This window comes from Ictidomys tridecemlineatus, chromosome 4 (assembly GCF_052094955.1).
Source record: "Ictidomys tridecemlineatus isolate mIctTri1 chromosome 4, mIctTri1.hap1, whole genome shotgun sequence".
NCBI classification, from domain to species: domain Eukaryota; kingdom Metazoa; phylum Chordata; class Mammalia; order Rodentia; family Sciuridae; genus Ictidomys; species Ictidomys tridecemlineatus.
The window spans coordinates 95704261-95723688 of record NC_135480.1 but is presented as its reverse complement, the minus strand read 5'-3'; the positions used below and the strand labels follow the sequence as shown (position 1 = coordinate 95723688).

The window sequence follows — 19428 nt, the reverse complement described above, 5'->3', positions numbered from 1 at the left end:
CTTTCAATTTTTTTTTCCATTTAGAATAATGTTGGCCTTGGGCTTAACATAGATAGCCTTTACAATAACTTTTATAATGTACTACTGAACATACCTCATCCACCTATCTGATGGTGGCAAGGACTCCATTTTAGTTTTCTTTCATGTATTCTTATTATTAGCTAGAGGGAAATATATCCAATAAATGTATATTTAAAACTCTTCTCAAAAGGCTATATTACCCTTGCTTAATGATTTCAAGGACAATCCCTAAGAAAATATAAAACCATAATTTTCTTACAAATTCTGTTTTTAATAGGACTTAAAACCAAATGCCTGTGGTTTGGGAAGTAGGATGCCTTCTTCTCTCTTTTCCACAGAGTACACTCACTTTAAATCTAGTTCCCAGACCTTGAAGTTATCCCATCAGATAGGTACAAATGTGCCGTGGAAGCCATAAGGCATTTGCACAGGTACCTCTGCTCGGCCTAGTTCTTCAAAGTTCCTGGCATCCAAGACAAGGAGAAAATTGTTTTCATTCTAGAAAAGGAAAGACAATATTGAACATTCCCTTCAAAAATCAGTCTATCTCCTCTGGGTGATAAAGTTCCTAAGAGAGAGACCATGTCTTATTCACTTTATTTATCTAGCAGCAGCATCTAGTACAATGCCTCACCTATTCACTCACTAAATGTTTGCTGAATTGCTGAACTCAACTGAAAATAAAATTGTGGCTGAGTATTTTTACACTTAAAGCAAATTAAATTCTTTACATCAGTCACCTTCATAGGATCTCTTTGAATCTAACAATCATTTTACCTGGCCCTTTCCAATCCCCTAAGAGACACAGAAATTTTTTCTTCTGAACTAGAAATGCCTCAATTTTTGTGTTACTTCAGAGCTGTTCAAAGAGCAGCATTGCAAAGCAGACTGAGATTGCCCTTATCTAATTACATGAGTGCCATATGTATGGCATGAGGACTAAACCCTTGGCACATATTACTAATTAATCACAGTATTTTTCCACCAAACCATTTAATGGCCAAGAATCCTATACCCCAGGCAGCCACTAATAATTGATCAAAGCTGGTACTCAAAGTGAACCTATTTGCCATTATATTGCCCCTGACAAGGAAGTCATTTAGTAAATAACAGTATTGAGATACTATACCAGGGCTTAGGATATTGGACTTTGAGGTCAGGACATTGAAACTGGCAACATAGATAATTGGCAACATAACTGGCAACATAAAAATGATATAAATATTAGACAAGAAACCAGTAGACTTACATACTGGCTTTACCACTAGGAGATCTGCTACAAGTCTCCTTCAACTACTTTAAGCTATAAATTCCATATTTTTAAAGTGGAATCCCAAAAAGTTGCTTTGATAACTAAGATACTATGATTAAAGCACTTTGTAGTACACACCTGTAATCCCAGTGGCTTGAGAGTTCAAAGCCAGCCTCAGCAAAAGTGAGGCCCTAAGCAACTCAGTGAGACCTTGTCTCTAAATAAAATACAAAACAGGGCTGGGGGTGTTGCTCAGTGGTCAAATGCCCCTGAGTTCAATCCCCAGTACCCTCCTCAAAAAAATACTTTGTAAATAACAAATTCCCATGCAAATGTGAGTTATTATTATGATTCTACAAATAGAACTTTAAAACAATAATAAAGTATAGACCTTGATAAAAGGATTGGCCAAAGGTAAGAAGGGGAAGAAAAGGAAGATGGTGCCATATAGGAATCAAAATAAACTATGGACTGCATCATTCAATATCATCCTCAAACAACTCAATGCTACTTTTTTTCTGACTGGTGTTAGGGAAATATATTACCTGCTTGGGAGTGATCACCACAGAAAGAATAATTCCATCATCTTCTTCTTTAGCTCCTGGTACTGGAACAAAAATAGGTTCTGAGGGATAAAAGCCATCTTCTCTCCAAAACTGAAAAGTCCAAAAAAAGTATTTTATAAAAGGCCATTCATGGTGGGAAGCTTTCTATAGCTTCTGTTATTCCCAGTATGAAGTGGCTGTTGATAGAATATTGCAACAATTAAAAAAAATCAGGCTGAGTTGAATACAGGAGAGGATTGGGAAGCTTTGGCAGCCCCAGATTCCATCACCATCAAACATTATTTGTGTGATTATAATTTCCCATCAACCTGAAATATTTTTCCAACAACCTCAACCTCACATATAACATCAACCTACAATAACATCAAACATAGAATTGGTTTTTCTGGGCTTGGTGTTCATTTAGATTTCCTAAAGGAAACATATTCACTTTTCTTTTTTTTAATATTTTTTTAGTTATCAATGGTCCTTTATTTATTTGTTTATTTATTTATTTATTTATATGTTGTGTTGAGAATCGAACCCAGTGCCTCACACATGCTCTTACACTGAGCCACAACCCCAGCCCCATACCCGCATCCCAAATGATTCCATGGTTCTCAAACTTAGGAAAAGAAAATGGTTTAGCTGTTTAAATATTAAACTATCAAGAATGACCTTAAGCAAAGCAAACTAATTCTAAGGACAGACAAGGTCTTTGAAAATTTCAGAAAAAGATAAAGGTTTTTGTTACCTTCAGTGACTTGTTTATCACATCAACCTTCATCAGAGAATCCCCCACCAAATGCCGAAAGCCACAGCCATAGAAGAAATTATATTTTTTGCCACTGAACTGGCCATAGTTGATCTGAGGAAATTCAATGCCTCCTTCTTCCTCTAGGTCCTCATAATGTAGATTTTCATGAGAGCACCAGATCTAAAAGAGGTCCCAAAAGGAACTGAAGTGGTTGTTTAATTGTCATTTATTTTCTTTAGTGTAGGTCAGTGATGTATCATTTTTATATTGTTACTCTTTCCATCATGACTGCATAGAACATTATCAGATTTTGTGAATAAGTTGTCAAGTGACATGGGAGATGGAAGTAGCTTTTTATTCCACTAAAGACATTGATGGCTGCACATTGATATGTCTGGGGTAAGTGCATCTCATCTAGAAGGTGAGATGGTCAATGATAATCTCGAATGATTAGACATTGCACAACAATTAGAAAGTTTATATAGCTGTTTCAAAACACAAAAAGGATAGTCAACACAGTGTTTATTCCTACTCAGTTTCTGAGATTCTTGTGTAAGCAAGGTTTCATGACCTTACCCTGCTCAGCTAAATGTTATAAAACCTATTGGGCACCAAACATTCTGGAGAAGAGCCAAAGACTAAAGTAACACCACTGAAGTCAAAGTTTTAGTCTACTGTCCATTCATAGCATACCTTCCCATCACTCTGTTTCACAGCACTGGCTGAAGAATAGGACAATGGACTGAGGTTCTCTCCTGCAGGGTCATTCTCACTGATATGTAAGGGCAACACAAACCTTCGAGGGAAAGATAGGGCTGCCGAATTATAGACCTGTTGAGGAGAGAGAAATAAACAGATGAAAAATTGTCATACATAATAGGATAACAGCACACCCCAATAATTTGGATGCAGTCAACATTATTGGCATTCTTAAGTAATTATATAAACAATAATTTCCATTCATTCATTCAACAAATATTTGTTGACTATCTACCATAGGTTAATTACTATTTTAGACACTGGGGATATGCAGTGAACAAAGCAAAGTCTTTGGCTTCATGCAACTTATTCTAGTAGCAGAATAATAATAAATATTAAAACTATACAATATATGTTATTTAATTGGCTTCAGATGACCAAATGATTAAAGCCAGAGGTCTGCAGGACTAAATAGCAAGGAGAGGTGCTCTCTACTTCAGATTGGTTGTAAAGTAAAGGATCAACCTACAGGCCTGGATTGCTCAACCCCTGAATATTGTTGAGAAATGCCTGTTTTTATGACTAACCCTTGGCTGAGTCCTGGGAGCTGAGTTCTTGGAATGGTGTGTGTGTGTGTGTGTGTGTGTGTGTGTGTGTGTGTGTGTGTGTGAAGCCTTGAATCACACAGGTATTTTATGTTAACAATGTAACTGAAACAAACACCTGAATTCTCCTGACAGTCTGGAACTTTAGTAACTAAGATTTGTCCTGTAGGGGCTATATTCCTACTTGACCACTCCCAGATGCAATTAACTTAAAAATTTAGTGATTAGGTTTAATGGCCAAAAATGCACAGATGAAGAAAGAATTTTTAGATACTAAGGCAGTAGAAAAAAATAACCCCCCAAGAAAATGCTTAGAAAGAAACAAGGATAGAAAATACTAATAGGAATAAAATGACAGAAGGATAGGGTGAAAAGTACTAATGTTAAGTGTATTGTAGTCCCCCTAAAAAGGAGAAAATGGTAGTGTCTTCATAATATCCCTGAGGCAAATTTCCAGTTCTTTGAAGTGGGACCCCACAGATCTGTATTCCAGGAATAAGAATAAACCTTCAGCTATAAAGTTGAGTTACAGCTGCCAGACATGGGAATACTCATTGCTCACAGTACAAATATTACCATATGCAATATTTGAAGAACTAATGGGTGAAATGTTTCAAAATTATAGAAAGACATCAGACAATATATTCAAGAATCCTTAAAAATCCAAGTGAAAAAATTAAAAGGAAAGCATTTAAGATATTATAGCTTTTTAAAAAACAGAGAAAAAAAATTTAAAGCAGCCAGAGGAGAGAAAAAGATAAACTCAAAGAAACAAAGATTAGATTAACAAATGATTTCTCAACAGGAATCAGAAGACAATAAAATGATATCTTAAAAGGGTTCAAAGAAAATAATTAACAACAGGGCTGGGGTTGTGGCTCAGTGGTACAGCGCTTGCCTAGCACATGTGGGGTCCAATTCTCAGCACCACATATAAATGAATAAAATAAAGGTCTATTGACAACTAAAAAATTATTAAAAGAAAAATTCTAAAAACAAAGAAAATAACTAACAAATTAGAGTTCTTTTCCATAAAAACATTCTTCTAAAAAGGAACAAAAATACATTTTTTCTGACAAATAAATTTCCATCAATAGATGAACAGATAGCAAAATGCAGAATCAAACAGAAAAATATTCAACCTAAAAAAGGAACAAAATTCTGATACACACTACAACATGAATAAATTTTGAAAATATTATGTATGTAAAATAAGTCATACACACAAGGATGAAGTATGTAAAATATGCAGATTCATGTACGAGAATATCTGAAATAGAACAATTACCAAAGGATGTTCTTTAGTTAGAAGAACATGTTTCCAGATAGAAATGTCTGAAAGACTAGGAAGAATTAAAAGCAATAAAAAAGGTATAAATGAGGTCTAAAGGGGTAGTATGCATAATTATGATTACATAAGGAAATGATAATAATAATGCCTTTTAGTATTTAAAAAATACTTGAGAATCAACCTAACAAAAGAAGTGAAAGATTTATACAATGAAAACTACAGAACCCTAAAGAGAGAAGTAGAAGAAGATCTTAGAAGATGGAAAAATATACCCTGTTCATGGATAGGCAGAACTAACATCATCAAAATGACGATATTACCAAAAGTTCTCTATAGGTTTAATGCAATGCCAATCAAAATCCCAACAGCATTTCTTGTAGAAATAGAGAAAGCAATCATGAAATTCATATGGAAAAATAAAAGACCCAGAATAGCAAAAACAATGCTAAGCAGGAAGTGTGAATCAGGCGGTATAGCGATACCAGACTTCAAACTATACTACAGAGCAATATTAACAAAAACAGCATGGTACTGGTACCAAAACAGGCGGGTGGATCAATGGTACAGAACAGAGGACACAGAAACCAATCCACAAAACTACAACTATCTTATATTTGATAAAGGGGCTAAAAGCATGCAATGGAGGAAGGATAGCATCTTCAACAAATGGTGCTAGGAAAATTGGAAATCCATATGCAACAAAATGAAACTGAATCCCTTTCTCTCACCATGCACAAAAATTAACTCAAAATGGATCAAGGAGCTTGATATCAAATCAGAGACACAGCGTCTGATAGAAGAAAAAGTTGGCTCCGATCTACATACTGTGGGGTCGGGCTCCAAATTCCTTAATAGGACACCCATAGCACAAGAGTTAATAACTAGAATCAACAAATGGGACTTACTCAAACTAAAAAGTTTTTTCTCATCAAAAGAAACAATAAGAGAGGTAAATAGGGAGCCTACATCCTGGGAACAAATCTTTACTCCTCACATTTCAGATAGAGTCCTAATATCCAGAGTATACAAAGAACTCAAAAAATTGGACAATAAGATAACAAATAACCCAATCAACAAATGGGCCAAGGACCTGAACAGACACTTCTCAGAGGAGGACATACAATCAATCAACAAGTACATGAAAAAATGCTCACCATCGCTAGCAGTCAGAGAAATGCAAATCAAAACCACCCTAATATACCATCTCACTCCAGTAAGATTGGCAACCATTAGGAAGTCAAACAACAACAAGTGCTGTCGAGGATGTGGGAAAAAGGGTACACTTGTTCATTGTTGGTGGGACTGCAAATTGGTGCAGCCAATTTGGAAAGCAGTATGGAGATTTGTTGGAAAGCTGGGAATGGAACCACCATTTGACCCAGCTATTCCCTTTCTTGGTCTATTCCCTAAAGACCTAAAAAGAGCATGCTACAGGGACACTGCTACATCGATGTTCATAGCAGCACAATTCACAATAGCAAGACTGTGGAACCAACCTAGATGCCCTTCAAAAGACGAATGGATAAAAAAAAATGTGGCATTTATACACAATGGAGTATTACTCTGCAATAAAAAATGACAAAATTATAGAATTTGGAGGGAAATGGATGGCATTAGAGCAGATTATGCTAAGTGAAGCCAGCCAATCCCTAAAAAACAAATGCCAAATGTCTTCTTTGATTTAAGGAGAGTAACTAAGAACAGAGTAGGGACGAAGAGCATGAGAAGAAGATTAACATTAAACAGGGATGAGAGGTGGGAGGGAAAGGGAGAGAGAAGGGAAATTGCATGGAAATGGAAGGAGACCCTCAGGGTTATACAAAATTACATACAAGAGGAAGTGAGGGGAAAGGGAAAAATAATACAAGGGGGAGAAATGAATTACAGTAGAGGGGGTAGAGAGAGAAAAGGGGAGGGGAGGGGAGGGGAGGGGGGATAGTAGAGGATAGGAAAGGCAGCAGAATACAACAGACACTAGTATGGCAATATGTAAATCAATGGAAGTGTAACTGATGTGATTCTGCAATCTGTATACGGGGTAAAAATGGGAGTTCATAACCCACTTGAATCAAAGTGTGAAATATGATATATCAAGAACTATGTAATGTTTTGAACAACCAACAATAAAAAAATAAAAATAAAAAAGAGAGAGAATTAAAATATACAAGTAGAGTAGAATATAAGCCACGAGTAAACAAAGGGACTTAAAGTACTGCAAAGTCCTTGCATTGTCTGACAAGAAGTAAAAAGACCAATTTACAATGTATTTTAATAATTGCTTATATATTTAAGTCTCTTAAATAATTGCTCAAAGAACATAAAACTACCAAAGTAATGGGCAAGGTTTGGGGGAGTGGAGAGGCAAATTAAAAAATAAAATGTAGAGAAGGTGAAAAAAGAGGAGAAAAAGAATCATTATACAAATAAGAAACAAATCACAAGATGACATTTTTAAACCCTGATATATTAGTGCTTGATTCAACTAAATGGCTCAATTAAAAGTAAGGAATTACCACAGTGGATTTTAAAAATACATGCTGCTTACAAATACAAATTTTGAAAGATTAAAAGTAAAAGGATAGGGCTGGGGATGTGGCTCAAGCGGTAGTGCGCTTGCCTGGCATGCGTGAGGCCCAGGTTCGATCCTCAACACAACATACAAACAAAGATGTTGTGTCCACCGATAACTAAAAAATAAATATTAAAAAAAATTCTCTCTCTCTCTCCCCTTCTCCCTCTCTCACTCTCTCTTTAAAAAAAAAAGTAAAAGGATAGAAAAGTTATAGCCTGCAAACAGCAAGAAAAAGTAAATTTTAAGACAAAAAACATTGTTCAGAGGTAAATATTCAACAAACTAGAAAAGTAAAACAATTCTAAATTCATATGCACATAATAACAGAGCACCAAATATGTTAAAGCAAAAATTAGAAGGACTTTATGGATAAACAAAAAAATCTATATGCTATTTTAAAATATATCTTTTAATAACCAATAGATCAGAAATCAATAAGGACAGAGAACATTTGAATATTATTAGCCAATGTTATCCAATTGACAAACATGAAAATTACATCCAAAATACAGAATATATCTCCTTTTAAGATGCATATTTTTAATATGGCATTATTTTTAGTTGTAGATGGACACAATATCTGTATTTATTTATTTTTATGTGATGCTGAAAATCAAACCCAGTGCCTCACATCGGCGAGGGAGGTGCTCTATCATTGATCTACAGCTCCAGCCCCTAAGATGGCACATTTTTTAAATGAACTTACTTTGGCTCTTAAAGAAAATCTCAATACATTGCAAAGTATTAAAATCATACAGTAAAATTAAACTAGAAATCAGTGACAAAAACAACCTAGAAAAATCCCTGTATGTTTGAGAATAAGAAATAAAGAAATACTTCATGTTTGTATAAATAAGTCAAAATATACTCTACGGTCAGGTATTTCTAAAAAGGACAAATAAAATTTTTTAGAAAGAAATAAAGGTATGTATTTCAAAGAAGAAAAGTCAGTGAAAATCAGAAAATGCTTTAACTTAAAATTTAAAAAATAATAAAATACATCAAAACTTGTGGCGTGCAGCTAAAGCTCTCTTAGAGAAAAATTTACAACAGCAAAAGTTTAAGCTAGAAGGAGAAAAGATGAAAAACAACAAACTAAGTTAAAAGAAGGGTAGCACATCAGCATGATGAAAGCAGAAAAGAAAATAATAAGAGAAAAAATGATAAAATTAAAAACACACGCACACACATTAAAGAATATCAACAAAATCACAAAGATGATCTTTTGGAAAAGCCTTATTAAATCAATTAGATCCTGACAAGCTAAACAAACAAGAAAGACAAAGAAAACAACCATATTAGGAATAAAAAAAAATGTGAGAAGAGGTAGGGCAACCCATCAATTGACTACATGCATCTAAAAATACCAGATGATCACAGTATAGGTAACTTCTACCAATAAAATTGAAGTTTTAGATGACATGGATTAATTTCTACCAAAACACAATTTACCAAATCTGACACAATAAGAAACAGAGAATTGGAATAATCCTATACCATTAAAAATAGAATTCATAATTTAAGGTTTATCTGTGGAGAAATTCACAGGCCCAAAAGGCTTTACTATTAAATTATTACAAAAAATTTAAGAAATAATGCCAATCCTATATAATCTCACCAGAAAGAAGAAAAAGAAAGAAAAATTTCCAACTTGTCTGAGATCAGCAAAACCTTGAAACCCATACCTTATAAGGGCATTACAGAAAAAAATTACAAGTTAATTTTATTCATGAACACATGTAAATTATTAGCAATATTTAAATATTAGCAATGCAAATCTACCAATGCATTAAAAAGAAAATACAAAAAAAAAGCAAATACCATGCAACCAACTGGAATTTACTTTAGGAATGGAAGTAAAATTCAAAATTCAATCAATGGCTGTTCTAAACATTCCTTAAGAATCAATCATTGTGGGCTGGGGATGTAGCTCAGCGGTAGAGCACTAGCCTAGCATGTGTGAGGCCCTGGGTTTGATCCTCAGCACCACATAAAAATAAATAAATAAAATAAAGTCATTGTGTCCAACTACACCTAAAAAATAAAAATAAAAAAGAATCATTCTACTTTACCACATTAATGGGATAAAGGATAAAATTTATGTTATTATCTCAGCAGTGCAGAAAAACTTTTGATGAAATCCAATATCCATCCATGATAAAATTTTTAATAATATAGGAATAAAAGGATACTTTCCTAATCCAATAAAGTGTGTCTTTATTTTTTTAATTTATTAATAATTTATGTTCATGCACAATCTGCACACAAATGTTTATAACAGCTTTATTCACAATCACTGAAAATTATAAGCAAACAAGATGTTCTGTAGAGAAATGGATACTCAACTTTAGTACAAGAGAATATTACTCAATTATAAAAAGAAATGAGCTATCAATTTTTTTCTTTAAACCTAAAACTTCTCTAAAACATAAATCTATTAACTTATTTTAATATATAGTAAACAGCATGCTTAATGATAAAATTCTGAAAGCTTTTCCTCTCAGATTGGGACTCAGACAAGGACATCACTGTCACCACTTATCAATAATGTACTGGAGATCCAGTGACATAAGACAAGGAAAAGAAAAGATCAAATAAACAGTTTAGAAAGGAAGAAAAGAAAATGTCATTTTTTGCATATGATAAAGATAGTGATATGGAAAATCTAAAAGAATCTATGGATTTTTAGAATTTATAAGACCCTTACATTATTGACTACAAGATGAATAAAAAGCAGTTGCTGAGGAGGATTCAAGATGGCAGACTAGAGAGAGGCTGCATTCTGTGTCACTCTGTGACCTGGGATTCAAGTAGTGGGAATACTGTTTCTCTGCAAGTGATTAGTGGACCCCTGAGAGCTCCTCCATTGAGGAATCATGGCTGCAGTGCCAGCACAGGACTCCTGGCCACTCGCCCACGTGGGACCTCCTGGTACCCGAGAAGGACCATCAGCATCAGCGCCTGCGCAAGACTCTTGACTGCTGCTCACATGAAGGATCGCTGGCTACAGTTCCCATGTGGAAGCCCATCTACCAACGTGGGGCTCTGCCTGTGGCCTCCATCTTGGGACACAGCAACCACAACCATAGTCCCCTACATGCAGTAGCCTGCACCTGGGGACACTGCACAGGTCCGGAGACAGCTGCAAGCCACAGCACTATATGCCACAGAGCTGCATCTCTGAACACACAGCACATTGTCACCCACCCAACCTGGCACCCATGGGTGAAAGCAGCCGCCTCCATCTTGGGACGCCTTTGTCACCATCTTTAGTTGGGGCAACCCCCAGCTTGGAACACTGGCTGGGGCTTAGAAGCAATATCAAGGTACTTAAAATCCCCAACTCCCTCCTCCTGATTGTTTCTTTGTTTGTACATCATTTAATTTTCTATAATAATATTTTAAAATAAAATATAAGAAGCAAACATTTGTTAGATACAAAGGAGAATACCAAGTAAGAAAAACAATTTTGTGCTTTAAGATAAAGTTAAAAGAAATTAAATCAGCCAGCTAACTTGGCACAGTAATTGCAGCTATGTAGCCAGTCCATATCTCGAAAAACCTGGTCCTGACCAACTGCTCTGTGACAGGTGCGTAGCCCACAAGACCTCCAGAGAGAAACGTTCCTTATTGGTAAGTAGAAATGGAAGGGGTGAGTGAGATACAGTTTAGAAACTAAATTAGGGACTAGGAATTGTGAGGTTTGCAGACAATATAAGGAGATAAGACCACAGGCCCACATCACACAAGCCAGCTCCAAAGGAGATCCTTGGGGTGCATTTTTTTTTCCTTTATACTAAAGGAAAAACCAATCAAAGGAGAAACCAAGACAAGTTAAATACCAAAAATAAACAAAAATGACCAGGAAAACAAATCATGTCTCAATAATAATCCTAAACATTAATGGCCTAAACTCACCAATCAAAAGACTTGGACTGGCAGATTGGATTTAAAAAATATATATATGCTGCCTTAAAGAGACTCAACTCATAAGAAAAAGACACGCACAGACTGAAGGTGAAAGGTTAGGAAAAAACATACCACTCACATGGACTATGGAAACAAGCAGGTGTTTCCATACTCATATCAAATAAAGTAGACTTCAAGCCAAAGTTAATCAAAGGGGATAAAGAAGGATATTTTATACTGCTTAAGCGAACCATACATCAACAAGACATAATGATTATAAATATATGTATATATGTCCCAAACAATGGAGCATCTCCATTTATCAAACTCTTCTCAAGTTCAAGAGTCAAATAGACAACAACACAATTATCCTGGGTGACTTTAACATACCTCTTTCACCACTGGATAGATCTTCCAAACAAAAGCTAAACAAAGAAAATATAGAACTCAATAACACAATAAATAACTTAGACTTAATTGACATATATAGAATATTTCATCCTTCAACAAGAGAATACACTTTCTTCTCAGCAGCACATGGATCCTTCTCTAAAATAGACCATATACTATGCCACAAAGCAAGTCTTAGCAAATACAAAAGAGAGAGAGAGAGAGAGGAGAGAGAGAGAGAGAGAGAGAGAGAGAGAGAGAGAGAGAGAGACACTTCCCTGCATTCTATCAGATCATAATGGAATGAAACTATAAATCAATGATAAAATAAAAAATAGAAGCTACTTCAATACCTGGAGACTAAATAATATGTAATTAAATGAACAATGGGTTGCAAAAAGTATCAAAGAGGAGATTAAAAAATTCTTAGAGGTAAATGAGAACACTGATACAACATATTGAAATCTCTAGGACACTATGAAGGCAGTACTAAGAGGAAGGTTCATTGCATAGAGCTCATTCCTTAAAAGAAGAAAAAGTCAACAAATAAATGACCTAACACTACATCTCAAAGCCGTAGAAAAAGAAGAACAAATCAACATCAAAAGCAGCAGAAGACAGGAAATAAATGAAATCAATGAAATGGAAACAAAAGAAACAATTGAAAAAAATTACAAATCAAAAAGTTGGTTCTTTGAAAAAATAAATAAAATTAATAAACCCTTAGCCATGCTAACAAACAGAAGGAGAGAGAAAACTCAAATTACTAACATACATGATGAAAAATGAAATACCACACCAGATACTATAGAAATACAGAAGATAATTAGAAATTATTTTGGAAATTTGTACTCCAATAAAACAGAAAATATTGAAGGTATCGACAAATTTCAGAGTCATATGATTTGCCCAAACTGAATCAGGATGATATATACAAGTTAAACAGATCAATTTCAAGCAATGAAATAGAATAGGGATGCAGCCACATCAATGTTTATAGCAGCACAATTCACAATAGCTAAATGTGGAACCAACCTAGTTGCCCTTCAGTAGATGAATGGATAAAGAAACTGTGGTATATATACACAATGGAATACTACTCAGCATTAAAAAAGAATAAAATCATGGCATTTGCAGGTAAATGGATGGAGTAGGAGAATATAATGCTAAGTAAAGTAAGCCAATCCAAAAAAAACAACAAGATATGTAATATCCTTATAATGAAAAGTACAACATTACTGAGAGAAATTAAAGAGGATCCCAATAAATGGAGGAATATTCCACATTCATGGATTAGAAGACTCAACACTGTAAAGATAACAGTCATCCTCAAGTTGACATATACTTTCAATGATCCCAGTCAGGTTTTTTTCCTTTGCAAAAACTGACGAACTGATTTGAAAATTTATGGGTATGCAGAGAGCTAAGAAAAACGCAGGCAATCTTAAAAATGAAAACAGCTAAAAAACTTAAACTACACATATCAGAACCTACCATAAAGCTATAAATAGTTAGGAAGTATAGGTAAACTTATTAATAGGTACTGTTTTAAGATATTTTAAAATAAAACTATAAATAAAAAGTAAAACTAAAGACAAAGCAAATTTATATTATATAATACAAGAGCAATTTTTACCTTGAATTTAGTATCAGGAAAAAGTGAATCTCTTCAGCTAGATGAAGTAATACACTGGTAGTCCATTTTAATATCCTTCCAGCAAAACATGTTCAATATATTCAGTGCTTAAATGTAATATAGAACTACGCACAATGGCTTCATAGCACCTATCTTAGCTGTCTTTACCATGTTTTCTATTTACTAAGCATTAAGTAAGCTACTTCAAATTATTTTTTAATATTAAATAAACAAATGACAAACCTGTATCTTCAATGCTTTAAAACTACTCTCCCTCCTTGTTTGCTACAAGAGGGCAAGGGAAACAGATAATTGCAAAGCCAAAGCCAGATTTTGGAAACAATACATTTATTTTATTTATTTATTTTCCAAAGCCAGATTTTGACTGCATCACAGCTATCCTGCCAACTGACAAATCAGTGACGTTTACCTGATCGAGCCCTTCCCCAGATTTCCTGAGATTCTGTAGTTGGTAAATATCTAGGTTTCTTCCATTATCTTGACAGCACATATCAATTATAATACAGCCCTCATCCTCAAAGGCATTGATTTGATGAAAAGTAATAAAAGGTTTGCTGTAGTACATCCCTGGAAGAAGCTGCAGGGGAAAACACAAACTGAGGTTGGTTGGTTGGTTTAACATTTTCTTTTCTTTCCTTTAGGGAACAGATCCACAAAATTCAAATTAAGGACACCCCTACTCCTTATATTGTACACCCAGTAGTTATAAAAGTAGAATCCATAATGTAGAAACAAATGTGCTTTAATTTAATTGCTTGCTTAATTATTTGATATAGAACAGTCAACTGCAACAACTAATTAGAAAGTCCTCATGAAATATGGTCCAATGTTTTAAAGGATAAATAAATTCTTAACTACATAGTTAAATAGAAAATACTACTACTTCGTAAACCTATTAACTAATTAACTAATTTTTTTCAAAAAATTAATTAATTCTTTTTCAAAGTAATGCACTCATTATTAAAATTTTTTAATGAAATTCAGGTAGAGCAAAATTAGAATAGTACTACTTGGAAAGGTTAAAATGTAACAGCACTGTTATTAATCAGGAGTATAAAAAGATATTCAACTAACATGACTTGGACTTTGGTGGGGTTATCATATTGACATGTTGATAAGTCACAGAAGGAACTAATGGAAGTATCATTGCAAAAGTTACAGAGGATCTCTCATGAGTACTATTCTCTTTTGCAACTACTATGATAGGGAAATCCATGATAAGAGAGTTTCCTAGATGCCATTTTAATTGAATCAGATAATTAAAAGAATAAAAACATTTTCTATAACTTTCCAATATGTAAATACACTGTAGTAATTAATAACTAGCCCAACCAACAAAAGAAGGTGATATTCTTGATTAAGGGTGTCTTAAATAATGCTGGTGACGATTTAAAAAAAATCAACCACAAGGAAATTCACATTTGAGTCCAACCATTTTCATGATAAATATTCTCAAAATACTCCACCTGTCCAGTGTGTTTATCCACCACATAAAATCGGGTATTATACTGAGGTTCCCAGCTTATCCCATCTGAAAAGGCCTTTCCTCGAATTTTAGAAGTGACAAATTTCCACAGGTTCATCTTTAGAGGCTGTTCAATGAAGATTATATAGTTCTTTGTCATTCCTAAAAGGTTCCATCAAACAATAAAATATTATTTAGCAAACTGGAATTGTATGAAATGTGACAGTTACAAGACTGGTGCCTGGACATATTATTGCTGACCTAAACAAATGACAGCCAGAAATACTTCTTCACTATTTCCCAGCTTTGCTAGACATATTTCCTGTTCCTACATAAAAAGGGGAACTGCTTAGAATAGCTTGGGTTGAATGTCCTCAGCTTATCTGTCATCTTTTTTATATTTAAACTATTTTGGTTTATGAACAAAGTAAAGTGTCATTTATGACCTGTACATTTATCCCTAGTCCTTTTCTATTTATACTGGGGGTATATATACACCTAGGAGCATGGCCAGAACAATTTAAAATACAGAAAATAAATATTCTGAATAGAAGTTGAAGGAATCTGTGTAGAATATGAATTTGCCCAAAAACATATAGTCTAGACCTTTTCATGTATGATGATTACTTGTGGGCTTTAAAGTTGCCAAAACTGTGAACTGTCACTTAACTTTTTGGTAATTTCTTGCACTGAAGTTAGAAAGCTAGCAGTTAGCTAAGTTCATCTTATTAAGTGAAGCACTTCTTATGCAAGTAGTTAGCTAGCATAAGAAGTGCTTGACTAAATAAGATGAACTTAGCTGGTATTAAAATGCAAACCTGGTATTATCACAACACTCTTAACGAACTATTAACACAGCACTTGCCAAAACAGGGCCCAGTGCAATTTGCCTCCTCTCTGGACTCACCAAAGCTGTGGTAGTAAGAAGGTTTCATTTTCTCTTCAGAAGAAATAGAACATATCACCTGGGCTCCATGTATTGTTTCCCCAAGGTCCACCTTCTCTGGAGGAACCCGAATAATATTATAGCAGGAACCTGGAAAACAGACCTGTCTTTACTGTTTACATACATTCTAGAATAATAAGGAAAAAAAAAAGACCTTACCCTTGTCAAGGACTTGGCAGTTAGTAGGCAAACTATAAATAGCTATTGATAGATTAATTAACATCATATTTGATAAATCAGTCAATGAATGAATAACTATTTGGATGATATTTAAAAATTACCTTGGCATTAGAATTGCCAGTGTGGGTCATGATAAATTGGGTAACATAGAATTTTGCAATCTTCAGTCTTCTTTTTTTTTTTTTTTTTTTTTTTTTTTATTGTTGGTCGTTCAAAACCTTACACAGTTCTTAATACATCATATTTCACAGTTTGATTCAAGCGGGTTATGAACTCCCAACTTTACCCCATATACAGATTGCTGTATCACATCAGTTTTCAGTCTTCTTTTGGAACAAATAACCAGGTAGTTCTTGATCTGCTTTTTCTGCAATTACATAATGAGTACTTGCTGAACTCCAGGCACTGTCCTAAATGTTCTAAGCATTATTTCCCAGGGATTTGTATATAATAGTGTAAGAATCTCTTCTCTTATAAAGCTTAAATTCTAATAAATCGTATAAGTAAAAAGGACAATGCATCAGGTGGTAATAAGTAAAACAGAAAATAAGCCAGGGAATGGTGATCAGTAGTAACTGTGTAAGGGTAGGGCCACTGTTTGCACTTTTAAATCTGGTAGTCCTTTTCTATTTATACTGGGGAAGGCTTCACTGAGTAAGTGGCATATAAATAAAGACCTGAAGGAAATGAAGAAGACAGCCTTGAGGTTTATCTGAGAGAAACTCATTCCAGACAGAGGGAAGAGCAAATGCAAAGATTCTCAGCCAGGAGCAAATTTGGAATGTTCAAATAATAGCAGAGACCAGAGTGGTTCTATCATAAGGAACAAGGAAGAGAATCTAAGAGATGAGGCCAGAGAGGTGGGAATGGCTTAAAAAGGACTACTCTGGATGCTTATACAATAAAGTGGGCCAAGAGCAGCAGTAAGGAAACTAATAGGCCTCTGCAATCATTTTAAATTAAAGAAGATGGTGACTTGAAATAGACTGGCAGCCAAGGAGTGGTATGACATGGTTAAACTTTGGAGACATATTGAAGGCATTGCTGAAATTACTTTTTAATCAATTAAATATGGATGTGAGAGAGATATGTGAAGATGACTCCTAAGTTATTGTCATGAGTAACTATAAAAATGGAGTTTCCATAAACTGAGATGAGAAAGACTCATTTTAAGAAGAGAAAATTCATGGGGGAAGATCAGGAGTTTGGTTTTGGACAAATTAATTTTGCAACGTCTAGTAGACATCTGGTTAAAAAAAAAAAAAAGATCACTGGGATGGGACTGAGGTTATGGCTCAGTGGTAGAGTGCTTGCCTTGCACAAGTGAGTCCCTGGGTTCCATCCTTAGCACCACATATTTAAAAAACAAATAAAATAAAGGTATTGTGTCCATCTACAACTAAAAAAAATTTTTTTTTTAAATCACTGACTAAGCAACTAGAAATAAATTACTAGGTAGACCCAGTTGGAGATATGGGCATGTTTAAGACCCTATTACACATTTATAAAACATCATGTTCAGTGATTAAGGAAATAACAGACAAACTCTATGGTTTCAGGAACACTGACTATCTTTAACTGATTAGTATGAAAGATATATTTTAAATAAGTTATTAAAAAACAGATCAATTATGTTTAAAGGATTTTGTTAATTTTAAAAATATCTGGGAAAGCTAATACAATTGAAAGTTTTCTGTTTCCCAAAGATGGAAATTAATGGCAAACACTTTACTTTATTACAATGAGAATCACTAAATTTCCCCCAAATGTAACCTAGGTAGTTGAGCTCCCTGGAGCTACATGTACATGAGTTTTAGTTCAAAAATTTCTCATTAAACCAAATAATCTAGTGAGAAAAAAGAAACAGGTTCAGTGTTAGTTGGGATTAGAAGACAAAGGAAACATTTCCTGTCTCTGTAATTGGATTAAGTGGCAAATACAAATTCACTGAATTTAAACACATTAGTCAATGAACTATGGTAACTGCAAATTTTGAAGGCATTAGTCAAGGCAAACACACCCAGGAAACACCCAGCAGAGGGAATACTCAAAGAAGATAAGACCAGTCCAGTACTGTTAGTCTAACTGGCAGGCCCACCAGGAGTTTGTGTAAACAGCAACTCAATGCAAAGTAATCACAAGGCACAGCCCCTTGTGATTGGTGGCTGGATTTATCAGGGAGCTGCAGGAACACAGAGATCATCCAAGGATCATATTTAAAAATGCAAATTTTTGGCCCTCTTTCAGTTCTACTGAATCAGAATCTGAAGATAAACAAAACTCATTGATCTACAATGCTGGCAAACATTCCAGATGATTCTTAGACACATTGAAGGCTGAGGATCACAGATCTGATGACTATTTTTTTTGACATAAGTAATCCTGAATGGTTCAACAGTATTTTTCATATGAATGAGTTACAAAGTGATTTACTTGATCAACAGAGTTGATTAAGAAGTATACTTTTCATCAAAAAAGACAGGTAGACAAAATAACCAGTATATCCATTTGCTGAAATATTTTACCTAGAAGGATGTTTGCTGTTCCCTATAACATTTCTGAAGAATTCACCTCTTCCTGGAATTACAGAAGAGGAGAGGAAGCTGGATGCTAGGGTGTCCAGGGCATCCTATCTGTACCTGAGCCAGTAAATCACAAAACTGCCATATTCATCATCTTCATATAGATTCAGATGTGTACATATGAAATACACAGGAACAACCCACAAAGCCAATTACTCACCAAAAGTATACCACTAACTTATACAAAGGTTTCATAGGTTGTAGATGGTAAGTTAAATGATACCTAAATAGAAAGATAATCAGAAATGTCTAGTACTTATACTAACACACTCCTTTTCACACAGAGACATGTATACTCAGGTATAGAGACATGAGTTAGCATGTTCTAAGATAATGGATAGATAGGTGAAAAGTTTCTTAACAAGTGAAGGAAGAAAGAGTGACTAGGTAAAGACTGGGTAATAGTGACTAAGTAAACAAAAAAGCAATGCCATCTTCTGATGGATTAGTAATTCATTGTGATAGATTACTAATGAGATGGTCTAATAGCAAACCTTTGAGTGTGAGTTGGGCTTGGAATCAGATCTGGTCTCAGAGACATGGAAGCTTACCTAAGC

The 19428-nt window shown here is 34.5% G+C and overlaps 1 protein-coding gene across 7 annotated transcripts in view; it reads right to left on the bottom strand.

Moving 5' to 3' along the window:
* Positions 1-271: 271 nt before the first annotated feature.
* Bco2 (beta-carotene oxygenase 2) overlaps positions 272-19428 on the bottom strand; it is a 32074-nt gene continuing 12917 nt past the window's right edge. For 4 of the 7 annotated variants that reach the window (XM_005334218.4, XM_040285205.2, XM_005334216.5 and 1 more), the window contains 7 exons: positions 16071-16199; positions 15165-15325; positions 14108-14275; positions 3269-3406; positions 2573-2755; positions 1819-1929; positions 272-519 (listed from right to left, as the gene is read on the bottom strand). In XM_005334218.4, coding sequence (XP_005334275.1) covers positions 406-519; positions 1819-1929; positions 2573-2755; positions 3269-3406; positions 14108-14275; positions 15165-15325; positions 16071-16199 — 1004 coding nt within the window. In that variant the 3' untranslated portion in view covers positions 272-405. The remainder of the gene's footprint in view (positions 520-1818; positions 1930-2572; positions 2756-3268; positions 3407-14107; positions 14276-15164; positions 15326-16070; positions 16200-19428) is intronic. The other 3 variants (XM_040285206.2, XM_021732395.3, XM_040285207.2) reach the window with 3 other exon arrangements.